Source organism: Oncorhynchus kisutch, linkage group LG28 (assembly GCF_002021735.2).
Source record: "Oncorhynchus kisutch isolate 150728-3 linkage group LG28, Okis_V2, whole genome shotgun sequence".
Taxonomy (NCBI): Eukaryota; Metazoa; Chordata; class Actinopteri; order Salmoniformes; family Salmonidae; genus Oncorhynchus; species Oncorhynchus kisutch.
The window spans coordinates 37,352,933-37,370,860 of NC_034201.2; the positions used below are offsets into that span (position 1 = coordinate 37,352,933).

Genomic DNA, 17,928 nt, shown 5'->3' on the forward strand with positions numbered 1-17,928 from the left:
ATGAGTCTATCTAACCAGCAGTGAGGCTATCAAATAATTATACTGAACAAAAATATAAATGCAACATGCAACATTTTCAAAGATTTTACTGAGTTACAGTTCATATAAGGAAATCAGTCAATTGACATGAATAAATGAGGTCCTAATCTATGGATTTCAAATGACTGCAGCTGTTGGTCACAGATACCTTAAAAAATAAAAAGGGTAGGGGTGTGGATCAGAAAACCAGTCAGTATTTGGTGTGACCACCATTTGCCTCATGCAGCGCAACATCTCCTTCACACAGAGTTGATCAGGCTGTTGATTGTGGACTGTGGAATGTTGGCCCACTCCTCTTCAATGGCTGTGCCAAGTTGCTGGATATCGGCGGGAACTGGAACATGCTGTCGTACACGTCAATCCAGAGCATCCCAAACCTGCTCAATGGGTGACATGTCTAGTAAGTATGCAGGCCATGGAAGATCTGGGACATTTTCAACTTCCAGGAATTGTGTACAGATCCTTCTTACATGATAAATGTTGAAACATGAGGTGATGGTGGTGGATGAATGACATTGCAACGGGCCTCAGGATCTCGTCATGGTATCTCTGTGCATTCAAATTGCCATCAATAAAATGCAATTGTGTTCATTGTCCGTAGTTTATGCCTGCCCATACCATAACCCCACCTCCACCATGGGGCACTCTATTCACAAAGTTGACAGCAAAACGCTTGCCCACACAACACCATACAACTGGTCTGCGGTTGTGAGGCCTGTTGGACGTACTGCCAAATTCTCTAAAATGACGTTGGAAGCGGCTTATGGTTGAGAAATTAACATTAAATTATCTGGCAATAGCTCTAATGGACATCCCTGCAGTCAGTGTGCCAATTGCACGCTCCCTCAAAACTTGCATTGTGTTGTGTGACAACATTTAGTGGAATTTTATTGTCCCCAGCACAAGGTGCACTTATGCTATGATCATGCTGTTTAATTAGCTTCTTGATATGCCACACCTGTCAGGTTGATGGATTATCTTGGCTAAAGAGAAATGCTCACAAACAGGGATGTAAACAAATTTGTGCACAAAACTTGATGAAAACTTGGGATCTGGGTTCTTTTATTTCAGCTCATGAAACATGGGACCAACAGTTTACATGTTGCGTTGATATTTTTGTTCAGTATATGTAATAAGAATAAAGGGAGGCCTAAAGACACAGTACCACTACATATTGAATCAACCAACTTTTAGTTTTGATTGATTTTCTCTCAAGGATTATTTGTCTGTACAGTATGTCTGTACAGTCCAACACACTGTTCTTAACTGACTTGCCTAGTTAAATAAAGGTAAACACCCCCTAAAACACACACTACATTGAGGTAATTTAGCAGCTCTTATCCAGAGCGACTTACAGTGCATTGAAACAAGGATAGCTATGACAACCACATATCACAGTCATTGCAAGTAAAACCTTCCTTAAAAACCAGCTGCTCTACTCCCACTAGTTTCCCACATGCAGGCTAGAGGCAGCCATGCTGAGTATTTACTAGGGGTAGTATGGGAAGTCATACGTCACTTACAGCAAAGTGCCCTGCCTGGACCCAGGTCAAGAGCAACAATAACAAACAGGCTTTAATTTCCAGCAGCTTGGTGTGTAGGATACTTTAAACAAGCACTCCACAAAGTCAACGCCTGTTTCTTTAAGAGCAGCGGGATACTCATAGCAGAGCATACAGACAGACACACTCTTAACATTTAGCCTTTATGGATGGGAACAGGCGATTCCAGATAATGTAAGAATGATTTATTCAAACTAGCCTTTGGGTTCATCCCAAATGGCATCATATTCCCTAATTTAGTGCACAGGCCCAAAGGGATCTGGTAAAAAGTAGTACACTATAACAGGAATATGGTGCCATTTAGGATGTATCCATGGTGTTATGTTTCAACCCAAAGTTGCTCTGCATGCTGGATGTCCTGGTGGTGTTGTATGAACATGGCAGAAGTCCATGAACATTTTGTTATAAAGATGATCTTGCTTCATCGATTCTTCAATTTATGGTATGTTTTGGTTTGGATGCTAATTTGGAAACATCAACTGTTGATATAGGGGCATGGTATAGTTATCTACAGAATGTGCCATCAAGCACTGAAAGTAACTAGCTGTATCAGGATTCTATTGTAAATGTATTAATACCAACTCATTCATCACCTTAAGCTATTCTTACACATGCAGCTATGATGTCAACATTCACTAGGCCTACAACTTGGGATGTTTTGTATGTTATGGGGCAATCGATCTCACAACCTACATGTGGAATACAAGTGATAGAAACAGTCTCTGACAACAATCCAGGGAGTATCTAGTCTAGTTACCGCAGAGTCCATGTAGTGGCCCAGATAGATTCAGAGTCGCACTGTGTTGAATCAATCAACCTGGAATGCTCTTTAAAGGGGAATTCTGGCAATGATACATCCATTTCTTGGACTTCTAAATGAATGATATCTAGCCATTGATTTTTGAAGCATAAAACGTATAAATGCCTCATGAGCTTAGTTCAACTATCGTACCCCATCCCTCAACTGTTTACCAAAAAGTGTTGGGGTCTCTGATTTGTTGTTATTTCAATCGCAGATTGCCCTTTAAAAAGAAGAGCTGTTGGGATGGTGACCTGAACAGAGAGACGAGCGAGAGCATGTGTACACAGAAAGCACTGCTTTATTGACTACACTGGTCAACCACTCTAGAGTGCCGGGGGGAGGAGGGGGGAACAGGGTCATAGTGGACGCAGCCGTCGTCAAGGCAACACAAACAGCATGCAGATACAGTCACATGGAACATCATATTGCTTTTTAATGTTTTGCTTAACATTGAAATTGTACAAAAAAGGAAAAATAGGTTTTTGCACTAATGAAAAATACATGTTTAATTTGTCCTCCTACAAAGAAGATTCTAATACAAGAAAATAAATATTGCAAAAAAAAAGCCCCAAAATAATTTAAAATAGCTTTTCTTTTTAATATATGTTCAATATTTATCTTTGCTATTAACAAATGGCACAATATTCTTTGAAACAAAAAATACAGCAGGATAAACTCCTGCAACATTCATATTATCGTATTGTATAACTGATGCAGATAGAGCCAAAATGGGTGTGGAATTGAATTGTACACGGCAGCAGTAGATTTCAGCGCCTTTTAAGGACAAATAACACAGGCAGGTGGAGGAGGGAGGAGGAAACCATGTCAGAGTCTGCTTTGATAAGAGAGATCACTGACTCCTATCAAAATGATGGATGTGACCAGTAGGAGATACAGGACAGGTATTTAGAGAGTTATCATCCCAAATGTCACCCTGTTCCCTAGTGCAATACTTTTGACCAGAGCCCTAAGGGCCCTGGTCAAAAGTAGTGCACTTCATAGAAAATACAGTGCCATTTGGGATGTAGCCTGAATTTGGAGGCAGAAAAGTGATGCCAGATCAGTTACAAAAACTGCAAAAAATCTGAGCTTGGCTCGCTTGCAGAGACACTAATGGTAAATTAGCCCAACCTTAGGAGGAGCAGCTGTGGTTCTGTATATTAAACCTTATCTCCTGGAAATGGACTCATAAGTGCATACAGGTCAGGAAACGAACATCGCGAAAAACATTTGAAATGTCATTGGATTACATTTTTATTTTATTTTTAAGTTTGAGCCTCTAACCTCTGGAGGGGAACTATTGGTTTTAATGAGAGCAACACATTCTGTGACCCTGCTGGTCAGAAATAGTTTGTGTGCATCCCAAATGGCATCCTATTTCCTTGATAGTGCACTACTTTTGACCAGGGCCCGTAGTACACTATAAAAGGAATATTGTACCATTTGAGACCCGGCCGCTGTGCTGCCAGAGAACAGGGGTTAGTTTCCTGTGAGCGTTCTCCATGGAGGAAGTAAGAGAACAAAAGGTCTCTTCCAGGCTTCAGCTGCACGCTGTTCAGCACACTGGAGAGCCGGCCTGGCCAATTGAACTATCAGCCCACATGGGAGCCGGCATGGCCAATTGAACTATCAGCCCACATGGGAGCCGGCCTGGCCAATTGAACTATCAGCCCACATGGGAGCCGGCCTGGCCAATTGAACTATCAGCCCACCGGGGAGCCGGCCTGGCCAACTGAACTATCAGCCCACCGGGGATCCGGCCTGGCCAACTGAACTATCAGCCCACCGGGGAGCCGGCCTGGCCAATTTAACTATCAGCCCACAGGGGAGCCGGCCTGGCCAACTGAACTATCAGCCCACTGGGGAGCCGGCCTGGCCAACTGAACTATCAGCCCACTGGGGAGCTGGCCTGGCCAACTGAACTATCAGCCCACTGGGGAGCCGGCCTGGCCAACTGAACTATCAGCCCACTGGGGAGCCGGCCTGGCCAACTGAACTATCAGCCCACTGGGGAGCCGGCCTGGCCAACTGAACTATCAGCCCACTGGGGAGCCGGCCTGGCCAACTGAACTATCAGCCCACTGGGGAGCCGGCCTGACCATTTAAACTGCAATTAGCAATTCCCCCTTTTGTTTAATCAAATCATTTTCTCTCTGGTTGTATAAAACAAAAGCAAAGAAAGCACATAAAATGAGCTCCAGTAAAAACAGAAGTGTTTGCACTGAGTTTGTGTGACACACAGAAAAAGGGAGAGACGGGTGTTGTTCAGATTCCCTGCCTGTTTAAGTACACTGTGTGAACAGGGCGCAAACACTCTCTCTCTAAGCAGCAGAGTGACAAACACTCTCTCCACTACACATGCATGTCATTATTTGACCTTAAAGTTTGTTCCTTTGATCCTGCTGTGCTTCAAAACAATGAAGGAGTCAAGGCGGGCTGGCGGAACACTGAAGCAGGGAGGGGAGTGAGACAGAAGTCTGTGGGGTGGGTGTTGGATTGGAACCATACTTCACTGTGTGGAAGCAGTCCGTCAACTGTCAGAGAGCTAAAGCGCCAATAAGGAAGCAGTTGGTCTGATTATGAGTCAGCATTCTAGTTATATGAGCCGCGGCAGAAGCGTTACAAAAACAGCTTGCGAAGGCTTTTAACAAGGAAACAAAACGGTCTCTAGTACAGTATTATACACTATTGTTGGTGCATACAAAAACCAGATAGGTAAACGGCAGTCGAACTACTACAGCCTTGAACCAGTTCCCTATGGGAGGAAGCAACTAACACAGAAGAGGAGATTCTTCTCAATGACGTCATCGTTGTGTTCTGTTAGTGTGCTGATGGCCTTTTCACGCTACAAACGACAACAACAACAACAGCAGCAGCAGCAGTTCCTAGGTGGTACGGAGACAGCACTAGGACATTCATCCACAGCTACACCAAAGCATCCTTTCTCAAACCTATTTCAGGGGACCAACCGTCCGAATGTATGTTTTGTTCCAGCTCAGCACTAACACATCCTAAATTCAACTGATCATCAATTTGATGATGTGTGTTAGTGTGGGCTGGAACAAAACACGCAACCCTGTGGGTGCTCAGGAATGGGGCAAAGAAACCCTGCTTGAGGAGGTTAATAGTAATCCATAGGTACTCGGATATTACTGTCCATCGAGGATATAATACCATCTATCCCTCCATCCATCTATAATCTGTATGAAAAGTGCAGTCACCTGCTGCCTGCTGGACTAAAAGACCTCACCACCTCACTAAAATGGCAGCCTACTGTTTCTGAGAGGAAGCGGAGGAAGAGGGCGTAGATGCCCCACTCCAATAATAACAACCTGTTTTCTACTACGTTAGGGGCCGTACATGAAGGGCTCCGTCTAAAACACTGTCTAGTCTAAATTGGTGTATATATTGAATATTGAAACCAAGTTTACATTTCATCGTCTTAGCAACACGTAAACGACTAGGTGTTTGGGTGGATTCGGTGGGGCTACTACAGCGCTAACCCTATTCATCCACCCAGACGACCTATCTGCAGACAACAATAAGCATGGTTGTTGTTATTGTGTACGTTGCAATCATAGAGGAAGAATGAATAGAATGTGCTACTCATTCTATTTCTATGGTTATACTGGTCTGTCTCCAAGGGTTACGGTGGATGGAAAGGAAGTGGCCAAAGGAAGTAACCGGACTGGCTGCAGACAGACAGACAGACAGAGCCACCTGACCAATACACTGTTTTAGGGGGTTTCATCCTGAATATGGGTCCCATCCGGGGACCGGACAAAAACACAAAAATCTAGTCATCTTCTACATTTCAACTCTGTGATAACAGCACTGGGGGCTCTGAACCATCAGCCACACACACACACACACACACACACACACACACACACACACACACACACACACACACACACACACACACACACACACACACACACACACACACACACACGGTTCAGCAGCATTCAACTCTTCCCAGGTAGGGGGCAGGGGGGAACTGCGACACTCCATCCAGAGTAGGTCAGTGGCACAGAGGGCCAGTAAGTAACAGCCTTAAGGGAGCAGGGAATGGGAGGGTCCAAGGTGGAATAGTGGTGGTGGGTGTTAAAGCCGAGCCACACCAGGCCAGAGCAGGCCTGAGCAATGCAGAACTCCCAATTGAATCGACTAGAACAGCGCTGCTGGCATCAGGTAGATTTCCGTATTCATGTCCTTCAGCGGATCCCATGGTGACACCGGAGAGTGAGGCTGCGTCCCAACCAGCACCATGTGCACTATCTCGGGAATTGGGTGTTGTTTAGGACGCTACCAGAGTGAGTGCATGCGGCCCAGTTTGTTTTACACTGTTCTTTGGCATCATCAACTCAGGAGACAGCCAGTTGGGTAGTAGAAGTAGCAGTAGTAGTGTACTGATTGAGACAGGAGAAAAGCTCTCAGTACAGTAGTAGTCAGTTCAAACAGTGAAGCTTTGCCAAAGGAACTTTTTCTATACATACTTATATGTATAAAATAGCCTTTTTATAGTATAATATATTTACGGTTTAACTTTGATTTCAATACATTTTCAACCCTTCTTATATGTCTTCTTCGATTTTTTTAAACCCTGAGAAAATACTGTGGACCACTTTAAGTATAAAATACAACTCTCTGAGACAAAAAAAACAAGAGTTAAAACAAATTTACAAAGAACTAAAAAAAGAAGTCAGAATCCAAGAGTCTGTACTGTAGCTGATTATACCACTCGTCTGACGGGAGCAACAACGACTCCAGAAGTTGCTTTGTTGGGGCAGCAATTTGCACAAATATGTTAGAACTGTGTATCTGTGTGGCTTTGCGTGCAGTTGGGTTGATTCATGGCAAAAGCTGTATATACATCCTTTTTTAGGCACTACAATTAAGGTCATCTGTTTCGGTACGCTTGATTACCAATACAACAGGTTTCCCTTTTTTGATTGTAACAAATCAGATTATAGAAGTGATTGATAAACTCATTTTGGGGGAGCGACAGAAGGCACACAATTCGTTAAATATTGTTTCTCCAATGATTCAAACGGAAGAGGAGGCAGAGTCAGTGAAGAGCTGACGTAATTCTCAAACAGTATGTTACAACAACGGCAGAATGCAGAGGGAGTAGCTTTGAGAATGTAATCATGTGTGTGTTTGTGTAATGTGTGTGGTGTATATGTGTGTGAGTGTGTTTATGCACAATGTTTGCATTACAGTTCCTGTTAGCTATTTGTGCTTTTAAAGGCTAATATTTGTGTGATATTTTCTGTATATTTCTCAGACTGATGGGTTAGCCCATTAGACCTGTTCTGGGTCTGATTCTGAACTGAAAGGCTTTTTAAACATCATATCCTAGGGATTGCATCATGGGATCCATCTTAGGTCATTTGAAAATAAGTGATTCACCTGAACTAGCTTATAATGTCCACAAAGTATTCACCCCAACTCTTGTGGTTAGTTACCACTGACCCCACGTTGCTAGAAAGAGTTGATGACCAGGTTAACCACCGTGTTATACATCTAAACCAAATCAAACCTAAACGTAACGTAGTCCAAATCCACTTTCTCTTCTTACATCATCATACAGTTACATACAGTCAAATCCCCAGAACAGAGCAGATAAACTGATTCATGACTAGTGATGTACCGAGATTTGGTTCATTAAATTGATCTAGAAAGAAAATAACTACAATTTTAATATCAAGAGCACAGACAGAAGCCGTGGCAGAGGGAGCTGGGATGGAGCTCCAGTCAGTCTGAGAAAACAGTGTGTGTTCTGGTCGATGGTGTGTGTATGTGTGCGCGCGTCTCAGTTTTTTTTACAAAGCCAGCACGCTCCTCCTCAGCAGGTCCTCGCTCCCAGAATGCAACTGAGCCAGACGAAGCTTGCGGGTGCTGGAGTGTGTGTCTGAGTCGCTCTGCTCGGCATCAGAGAAGTAGCAGTCTGTCTCGGGGCCCAGCAGCGATGATGATGTCTCCTTCACTGGGTGGGAGACGGGGTGGGGGTCCCTCTCTCTCTCCCTTTCCAGGGGGCACTCTACAACTTCCTGCAACGCCCCACCCTTCCCCCGGGACTTGCCCTGCCGGTGCAGGCGGAGGCGCAAGGCCGTGCGGGGAATGGGACCCCCCCCTGACCCCCACTCAGGCACTGTCCCAGGACTACTGCATGGGGGGAAACAGGAGGCCAGGGGGGAGGACGCTACCCCAGTACCCGTGAGGCTGTCCCAGGGGCCACGCTCCTCCGAGATGTGACAGGAGTCCATTTTGGAGGTGGGCGGCTGCGGTGGCGGGTCCAGGGGGGCCTCAGTGCTCCTGGTCTGGGGGTGGCGGTGGTGGAGGGCCTTGGTGCCCCGGGACCTTTCCCCTCTACGAGCCCCATGGCCTGGCCTCTCCTCTGCCAGTAGAGCCCCCTTGGCTGCGGAGGCTGCGGTGGCTGCAGCAGCAGGGGGGGTGTCGGTTGTTGCTGCAGCAGTGTTGGTGGTGGAGTGATGGCCCCGGGTTCGGGGCTTGCCCCGGGTCTTGCGGCCCAGCTGAGGGGTCTTCCAGGTGGACTTCATGGAGTGGTCCATCATAAGGCTGAGCAGGTTCTCCTCTCCCTGCAGCAGCTGGTCAGACAGCAGGTTGGCCGTCTTGTCACGGTGCTGCCCGGCTTCCAGGGCCCACTTGCTCAGCATGTCATCAGCCGTGATCTGCACCGACTGGGCCAGCCAGCTGTCAAACAGGGAGTTGTCCAGAGGGAAGGTCTTGGGGAAACCTGGGGGAGAGATAGACAGACGAAAGGTGAGAGGGACCATAGAAACCACACTACAGAGCAGGGGTGTCAAACTCACTTCCTGGAGGGCAGTGTGTCTGCTGGTTTTGTTATTTCCTTTCAATTCATGTCCAATTAAGACAGACAACTAGGTGAGGGGAGATGCTAATTAAACATTGACCAGAATTGATCAATTAAGTACAAGGGAGGACTGAAAAACAGACATACGGCCCTCCAGGAATTCAGTTTGACACCCTTGAGATTCACAGTGCTTCGGTTGATCTGACTATGACCATGATTGTAATGAATAATGAATGTCTGTGGGAGGTTAGTAACATCAAATGTTCCATCCAAAATATAAAGCCTTCTGGGAGGAAGTCTGGAAGAATCCTGGAACCCATAGGAAGAATAAGTCTGGAACAGCCCTGGAACCCATAGGAAGAATAAGTCTGGAACAGCACTTGTGAAGGTGGTAAATTACCCTTTTAATGGCGTCAGACCGAGGCTCTGCACCTGTCCTCGAGCTCCTAGACCTTAGTGCTGCTTTTGATACCATCGATCACCACATTCTTTTGGAGAGATTGGAAACCCAAATTGATCCAGGCCTGGTTTAGATCATATCTGTCGGAAAGATATCAGTTTGTCTCTGTGAATGGTTTGTCCTCTGACAAATCAACTGTAAATTTAGGTGTTCCTCAAGGTTCCGTTTTAGGACCACTATTGTTTTCACTATATAGTTTACCTCTTGGGGATGTCATTCGAAAACATAATGTTAACTTTCACTGCTATGCGGATGACACACAGCTGTACATTTCAATGAAACATGGTGAAGTCCCAAAATTGCCCTCGCTGGAAGCCTGTGCTTCAGACATAAGGAAGTGGATGGCTGCAAACTTTCTACTTTCAAACTCGGACAGAACAGAGATGTTGTTCTAGGTCCCAAGAAAAATAGATATTCTGTTGAATCTGACAATTAATCATGATGGTTGTACAGTCGTTTCAAATAAAACTGTGAAGGACCTCATCGTTACTCTGGACCCTGATCTCTGATCTCTCTTTTGACCAACAAAGCAGGACTGTTTCAAGGACAGCTTTTTTCCATCTATGTAACATTGCAAAAATCAAAAACTTTCTGTCCAAAAATTATGCAGAAAAATTCATCCATGCTTTTGTCACTTCTAGGTTAGACTACCGCAATGCTCTACTTTCTGACTACCCGGATAAAGCAATAAATAAACTTCAGTTAGTGCTAAATACGGCTGCTAGAATCCTGACTAGAACCAAAATATTTGATCAGGGCTTTCTCCTATAGAGCTCCATTTCTATGGAATGGTCTGCCTACCCATGTGAGAGACGCAGACGCAGACTCGGTCTCAGCCCTTTAAGTCTTTATTGAAGACTCATCTCTTCAGTAGGTCCTGTGATTGAGTGTCGTCTAGCCCAGGAGTGTGAAGGTGAACGGAAAGGCACTGGAGCAACGAACCGCCCACGCTGTCTCTGCCTGGCCGGTTCCCCTCTCTCCACTGGGATTATCTGCCTCTAACCCTATTACAGGGGCTGAGTCACTGGCTTACTGGTGCTCTTCCATGCCGTCTCTAGGAGGGGTGCGTCTCTTGAGTGGGTTGAGTCACTGACGTGGTCTTCCTGTCTGGGTTGGCGTCCCCCCTTGGGTTGTGCCGTGGCGGAGATCTTTGTGGGCTATACTCGGCCTTATCTCAGGATGGTAAGTTGGTGGTTGAAGAAATCCCTCTAGTGGTGTGGGGGCTGTGCTTTGGCAAAGTGGGTGGGGTTATATCCTGCCTGGTTGGCCCTGTCGGGGGTACCATCGGACGGGGCCACAGTGTCTCCTGACCCCTCCTGTCTCAGCCGCCAGTATTTATGCTGCAGTATTTTATGTGTCGGGGGGCTAGGGTCAGTTTGTTATATCTGGAGTACTTCTCCTGTCTTGTTCGGTGTCCTGTGTGAATTTAAGTATGCTCTCTCTAATTCTCTCTTTCTTTCTTTCTTTCTCTCTCTCGGAGGACCTGAGCCCTAGGACCATGCCTCAGAACTACCTGGCATGATGACTCCTTGTTGTCCCCAGTCCACCTAGCCGTGCTGCTGCTCCAGTTTGAACTGTTCTGCCTGCGGCTATGGAACCCTGACCTGTTCACTGTGATTACTATTATTTGACCATGCTGGTCATTTATGAACATTTGAACATCTTGGCCATGTTATGTTATAATCTCCACCGGGCACAGCCAGAAGAGGACTGACCACCCCTCATAGCCTGGTTCCTCTCTAGGTTTCTTCCTAGGTTTTGGCCTTTCTATGGAATTTTTCAGAGCCACCGTGCTTCTACACCTGCATTGCTTGCTGTTTGGGGTTTTAGGCTGGGTTTCTGTACAGCACTTTGATATATCAGCTGATGTAAGAAGGGCTATATAAATACATTTGATTTGATTTGAATTAGAAGTTTGGAAGAACCCTGGAACCCATAGAAAGAGGAAGTCTGGAACAACCCTGCAACCCGTAGGAAGAGGAAGTCTGGAACAACCCTGGAACCCATAGGAAGAGGAAGTCTGGAACAACCCTGGAACCCATAGGAAGAGGAAGTGTAGGACTGACTGAGTGACAGAGTACAGAATGGGGGATTTGACCACACTTTCTTTCACTGAATTTAAAATAATTTCACAGCCAGTATGTGTGTCCCCCAAATCGCACCCTATTCCCCATATAGTGCACTACTTTTAACCAGAGACTTGAGGGCTGGTCAAAAGTAGTGCAGTACATAAGGAATAGGGTTCCATTTGGGACTCACCCTATCAACCCACTTCCTGTGTGAGTCTAAACAATTCATTAGCCCTGTTCTTGGTCTGTCAGTTCGTCTGTGCTTTGTCACCACCACCAGGGACTTTCACTGTCAAACGCAGCTTTTGGAGACGATGCATGCTGTCTGTGTATATAAGATATGCATGGCTCCTTGTCTGTCATTATGGCCCAGTGTTAGCTGCCAGAGCCTCTCTGCAGCCTGGCAACTCCGGTTCTCACAGGGCCAGTCAATAGAGGGAGAGAAAACCAGAGGTGGGACCAAGTCACTATTATTCGAGTCACAAGCAGGTCTCAAGTCAAAAGGTCTGAGTTCAAGTCGAGTCCCAAGAACAACGGGTCGAGTCTCGAGTGAAGTCCAAGTCGTGCATTCTAAGAGCAAGTCAAGTCGAGTCACAAGTCTTAGGTCAAGTTAAAAAAAAGCTAGGTATGGAATGTTCAACTACAAATCTGTGTCTATTTATTGAGGCTACCAGGCCTTTTCATTATTTTGTCTACAACACATTTTGATGATGTAATTGTAAAATAGGGAGATGTTGCAGTCATAAGAGCATGAAATCAGCAGAAGGCAAGGCAGGTTGACGTGCTCAGAGTGTAGATTTATTTACAGGTCTTGGTGATCCAATGGTGAAAGCACCATATCATACATAATATACAAGTACATTTACCAAATATACACAGGCTTGCTGATTCGTTGAACATGGCACGTATATAACTACAACCAGTTAGCAAGTCGGAAATTTCTGAGCATTTCCTAGTTGACTAGTACGTGAACGCGGCATCTGTGCCACAAAATGAGTGACAAAACCACAGAGGCGCAACTACTCCAACATTGACACAATCGTCACTCACATCAGTTTAAATGACCTTTGTTTTAGGCAATCTGAAGAACTGAGGGAGGACACCAATTATATATATATTTTTTTACACCCTGGCTAGCACAGGGAAGAGAATAATTACCTCTGGCCCCCTCCCGTACTACCGAAGGGGTTCGGAACGTTTCAGCCGACTTTTTGCCCTGAACTTGTACCCGAAGAAACTTTGCAACGACAGGAATGTCTCTTTTTGTGACAACTTTTGATTTACTGTGGGAGCAACCAGCACTTTTTTTTTAAAGAAACGGGATTCACCCCAACCACAGGGGTTCCAGGATTATTTCCAGCAACATCGCAAACTGTATTAGAGACTGACAGACATGGTCTGGTAGTGCTCCAGTTCTCCCTGTCAGAATAAGCAACAGAGGACTTGGAAAGCATATTAACTCCTATAGAAATGGCACTATGGCTATTGTGAGTAACCTACTTTATGTTCCTTTAACTCGAGTTAATACAAACAGTTATCGCCTACCATTCTGATGGATTGGAGACTGTCAGAAAACGTGGTTGTAACTTTAATAATTTGGTTGTTATTCCATTGGTTACTTCGAGGCAGATGCCCCAGAGGCAGAGGGGCCCACACTCATAGGACTATGGCACTTTTAAATGTGAGAGCAATCACAAGTAAAACCTTTCTCGTGAATGACCTCTTTACCTGGTTAAATAAAGGTGAAATAAAAAATAATAATAATAAAATTACAGAGTGAAAAGTTGATTGCATGTTTCTAACTGAAACATGGCTGTCATCAGACTGTAGTGCCGCTCTTAATGAAGCCTCCTCCCAGACGACAGCTTTTCATACTCTATCAGAAAAAGGAAAAGGGGTGGGAGGACAGCCTCTGTTTTTACTAATGCTCTCAGCTGTAAGGTCATTTCGTTAGGCGATTTTGGGTCTTTTGAGCATCATACTTTACTGTTTAAATGTCAGCCACCAGTGCTGGCCATAACCCTGTATAGGCCACCAAAACACTGCCTCACTTTCTTTACTGACTTATCTGAAGTATTGTCTATTGTCCTTGAGAACTATGATAAAATCATTGTGCTGGGCGATATTAATATTCATGTTGAAAAAGACATGGACTCCAGGGCCATTGAATGTATTAATCTTTTGAGCTCTATGGACTTTATCCAACATTTTACTGGGCCCACACATAACCACGGCCGTACTCTGGACCTGGTTATTACCTAGGGGCTTTCTATTGGACCTGGTTATTACCAAGGGGCTTTCTATTGGACCTGGTTATTACCAAGGGGATTTCTATTGGACCTGGTTATTACCAAGGGGCTTTCTATTGGACCTGGTTATTACCAAGGGGATTTCTATTGGACCTGGTTATTACCAAGGGGCTTTCTATTGGACCTGGTTATTACCAAGGGGATTTCTATTGGACCTGGTTATTACCAAGGGGCTTTCTATTGGACCTGGTTATTACCAAGGGGTTTTCTATTGGACCTGGTTATTACCAAGGGGCTTTCTATTGGACCTGGTTATTACCAAGGGGCTTTCTATTGGACCTGGTTATTACCAAGGGGTTTTCTATTGGACCTGGTTATTACCAAGGGGCTTTCTATTGGACCTGGTTATTACCAAGGGGCTTTCTATTGGACCTGGTTATTACCAAGGGGCTTTCTATTGGACCTGGTTATTACCAAGGGGCTTTCTATTGGACCTGGTTATTACCAAGGGGATTTCTATTGGACCTGGTTATTACCAAGGGGCTTTCTATTGGACCTGGTTATTACCAAGGGGATTTCTATTGGACCTGGTTATTACCAAGGGGATTTCTATTGGACCTGGTTATTACCAAGGGGCTTTCTATTGGACCTGGTTATTACCAAGGGGCTTTCTATTGGACCTGGTTATTACCAAGGGGCTTTCTATTGGACCTGGTTATTACCAAGGGGCTTTCTATTGGACCTGGTTATTACCAAGGGGCTTTCTATTGGACCTGGTTATTACCAAGCGGTTTTCTATTGACATATCCTCTATTGTTGATATTGCCTTATCTGATCACCATAGTGTCTTTTTTACTACCTTGTAGCACAGGGTAATACTGAATCAATTATTAAGAAATGCTACCTTACCTCTGAAGTTGCTCCAGATTTCATGGAGTGTATGAACAATACTCCACCACCTATTCTGACTTCCTCTTCTGTTGATTTAGTTGATAACTAATAGCAAATTAAGAGCGACCATTGATGCCATAGCTCCAGTAAAGTTGAAAAGGGCCACATCCAAATGGAGAGCTCCTTGGATGAGTGAGGAAATTAATCAATTAAAAATTGCAGAAAGGCAGAGGCAGAGACGCAGTGGTTAAGGGCGCTGTACTGCAGCGCCAGCTGTGCCACCAGAGGGGGCGACGCACAATTGGCCTAGCGTCGTCCGGGTTAGGGAGGGGTTGGCCGGTAGGGATATCCTTGTCTCGATCCAAGGTTGCCAGGTGCACAGTGTTTCCTCCGACACATTGGTGCGGCTGGCTTCCGGGTTGGATGCGCGCTGTGTTAAGAAGCAGGGCGGATTGGTTGGGTTGTGTATCGGAGGATGCATGACTTTCAACCTTCGTCTCTCCCGAGTTGTAGCGATGAGACAAGATAGTAGCTACAAAACAATTGGATACCAGGAAATTGGGGAGAAAAAGGGGTCAAATAAAAAAAATAAAAACTATCAATCTTAACATAATCACTAGTTAACTACACATGGTTGATGACATCACTAGTTTAACTAGTTTGTCCTGCGTTGCATATAATCAATGCGGTGCCTGTTAATTTATCATCGACTCACAGCCTACTTTGCCAAACGGGTGATGATTTAACAAAAGCACATTCGCGTCAGGGCATATGCAGATGTCACGCCCTGACCATAGAGAGCTCTTGTTTCTCTATGGTGTAGTACGTCAGGGTGTGACTAGGGGGTATTCTAGTTTATCATTTCTATGTTGTGTTCTAGTTAATATTTTCTATGTTGGTGTTTTGTATGATTCCCAACTAGAGGCAGCTGATAATCGTTGTCTCTAATTGGGGATCATATTTATATTTAAGTAGATATTTCTCCCACCTGTGTTTGTGGGATATTGTTTTGTGTTTGTGCACCACGTAGTCACTTTTAGTCATTTGTTTACTGATTTATTGTTTTTTTCTTTAAGTTTCACTTTGCAATAAATATGTGGAACTCAACATCCGCTGCGCCTTGGTCCAGTTCTTACGACAACCGTGACAGATGCAGTTTGGGTTGCCTGGCTCGTTGCTGTGTGAAGACCATTTCTTCCTAATAAAGACCGTAATTAATTTGCCACAATGTTACAGAATTATGACATAACATTGAAGGTTGTGCAATGTAACAGCTATATTTAGACTTAGGGATGCCATACGTTAGATAAAATACAGAACGGTTCCGTATTTCACTGACAGAATAAACATTTTGTTTCCGGATGATAGTTTCCGGATTTGGCCATATTAGTGACCTAAGGCTCATATTTCTGTGTGTTTATTATATTATAATTAAGTCTATGATTTGATATTTGATAGAGCAGTCTGATTGAGTGGTGGTAAGCAGCAGCAGGCTCATAAGCATTCATTTCCACTTTACTGCGTTTGCCAGCAGCTCTTCGAAATGCTTGAAGCACAGCTCTGTTTATGACTTCAAGCCTATCAACTCCCGAGATTAGGCTGGCAATACAATAGTGCCTATAAGAACATCCAATTGTCAAAGGTATATGAAATACAAATGGTATAGAGAGAAATAGTCCTATAATTCCTATAATAACTACAACCTAAAACTTCTTAACTGGGAATATTGAAGACTCATGTTAAAAGGAACCACCAGCTTTCATATGTTCTCTTGGAACTTAAACGGCAGCTTTTTTACCTGGCACATATTGCACTTGTACTTTCTTCTCCAACACTGTGTTTTTGCATTATTTAAATCAAATTGAAAATGTTTCATTATTTATTTGAGACTATAACTTGATTTTAATTATGTATTATATTAAGTTAAAATAAAAGTGTTAATTCAGTATTGTTGTAATTGTCATAATTACAAATATTAAAAAATGAATTGGTCCTTCAATCGGTATCGGCGTTGAAAAATCATAATCGGTCGACCTCTAATTATGATATTCTGAGAGAGCAACTTGGCAAATATAACAAGGCAATTAGAAATGCCAGACGGGCTCATTTCTCTAACTTGATCACTATAAATCAGAATACTTAGAGAGTGCTCTTCTCTACCATTGATGTCCTGATAAATCCAACCCCCGCAAACCCATGTGAACTTCCCTCTACATCTAAATGTGACGAGTTTACGGCATGTTTCAGAGATAAGATAACCAACATTATCTTAGAGCCAACACAGATGCTAAACAGCTCTCTGTCCTTGTACTCTTAGTGCTGCATTCCACACTGTTGATCATAATGTTGTTCTGGACAGACTGGAGAGGTGCGTTGGCCTCTCCGATCTACTTCTAAATTGGTTTAGGACCTATTTATCCGGTCGAGAGTTTGTCACCATTGATGAACATAACTCAGAGAAAATACACATCACATGTGGCGTTCCACAAGTTTCGATTTTGGTTCTGGTACGGTTCAGTTTATATATGTTACCCCTGGGCAGAGTTATCAGAAAGCACAGCATTGATTTTCACTGCTATGCAGACGATACACAACTTTTACATTTCTGTGTCAGGATTTTAGCTCCATGAATAAATTATTGATTTATTAGTGATTTAAATACTTGGTTGGCTCAACTTCCTCCTGCTAAATCAAGACAAGACTGAGGTACTTAATGTTGGAGCGAAAGCACAGAGAGAGAATCTAGCCGCACATTTTAATTCACGGGAAATAAAGATAAAAACACCAGCTAAAAAACGGAGGTATTATTTTAAATTCGGAACTAAATTTCCAATCACACATTAGGAATGTGACTAAAATAGCTTTTTAACACCTGGGAAACATTGTCAAGATGTGGCTGTTTCTCTCTCAGACTGATACAGAGAGACTCATCAAAGCTTTTATTACAAACAGGCTTGACTACAGTAATGCTCTCCTGTCTGGTCTACCCAAGAAAGCCATCGGTCAACTGCAAAA

The 17,928-nt window shown here is 44.1% G+C and overlaps 1 protein-coding gene across 4 annotated transcripts in view; it reads right to left on the reverse strand.

Annotated features, from left to right (window-relative positions):
* Positions 1–2,681: 2,681 nt before the first annotated feature.
* Positions 2,682–17,928, reverse strand: part of LOC109873054 (protein Jade-1-like) — a 228,137-nt gene continuing 212,890 nt past the window's right edge. For all 4 annotated transcript variants that reach the window (XM_031807570.1, XM_031807571.1, XM_031807572.1 and 1 more), the window contains one exon: positions 2,682–9,166. In XM_031807570.1, coding sequence (XP_031663430.1) covers positions 8,232–9,166 — 935 coding nt within the window. In that variant the 3' untranslated portion in view covers positions 2,682–8,231. The remainder of the gene's footprint in view (positions 9,167–17,928) is intronic.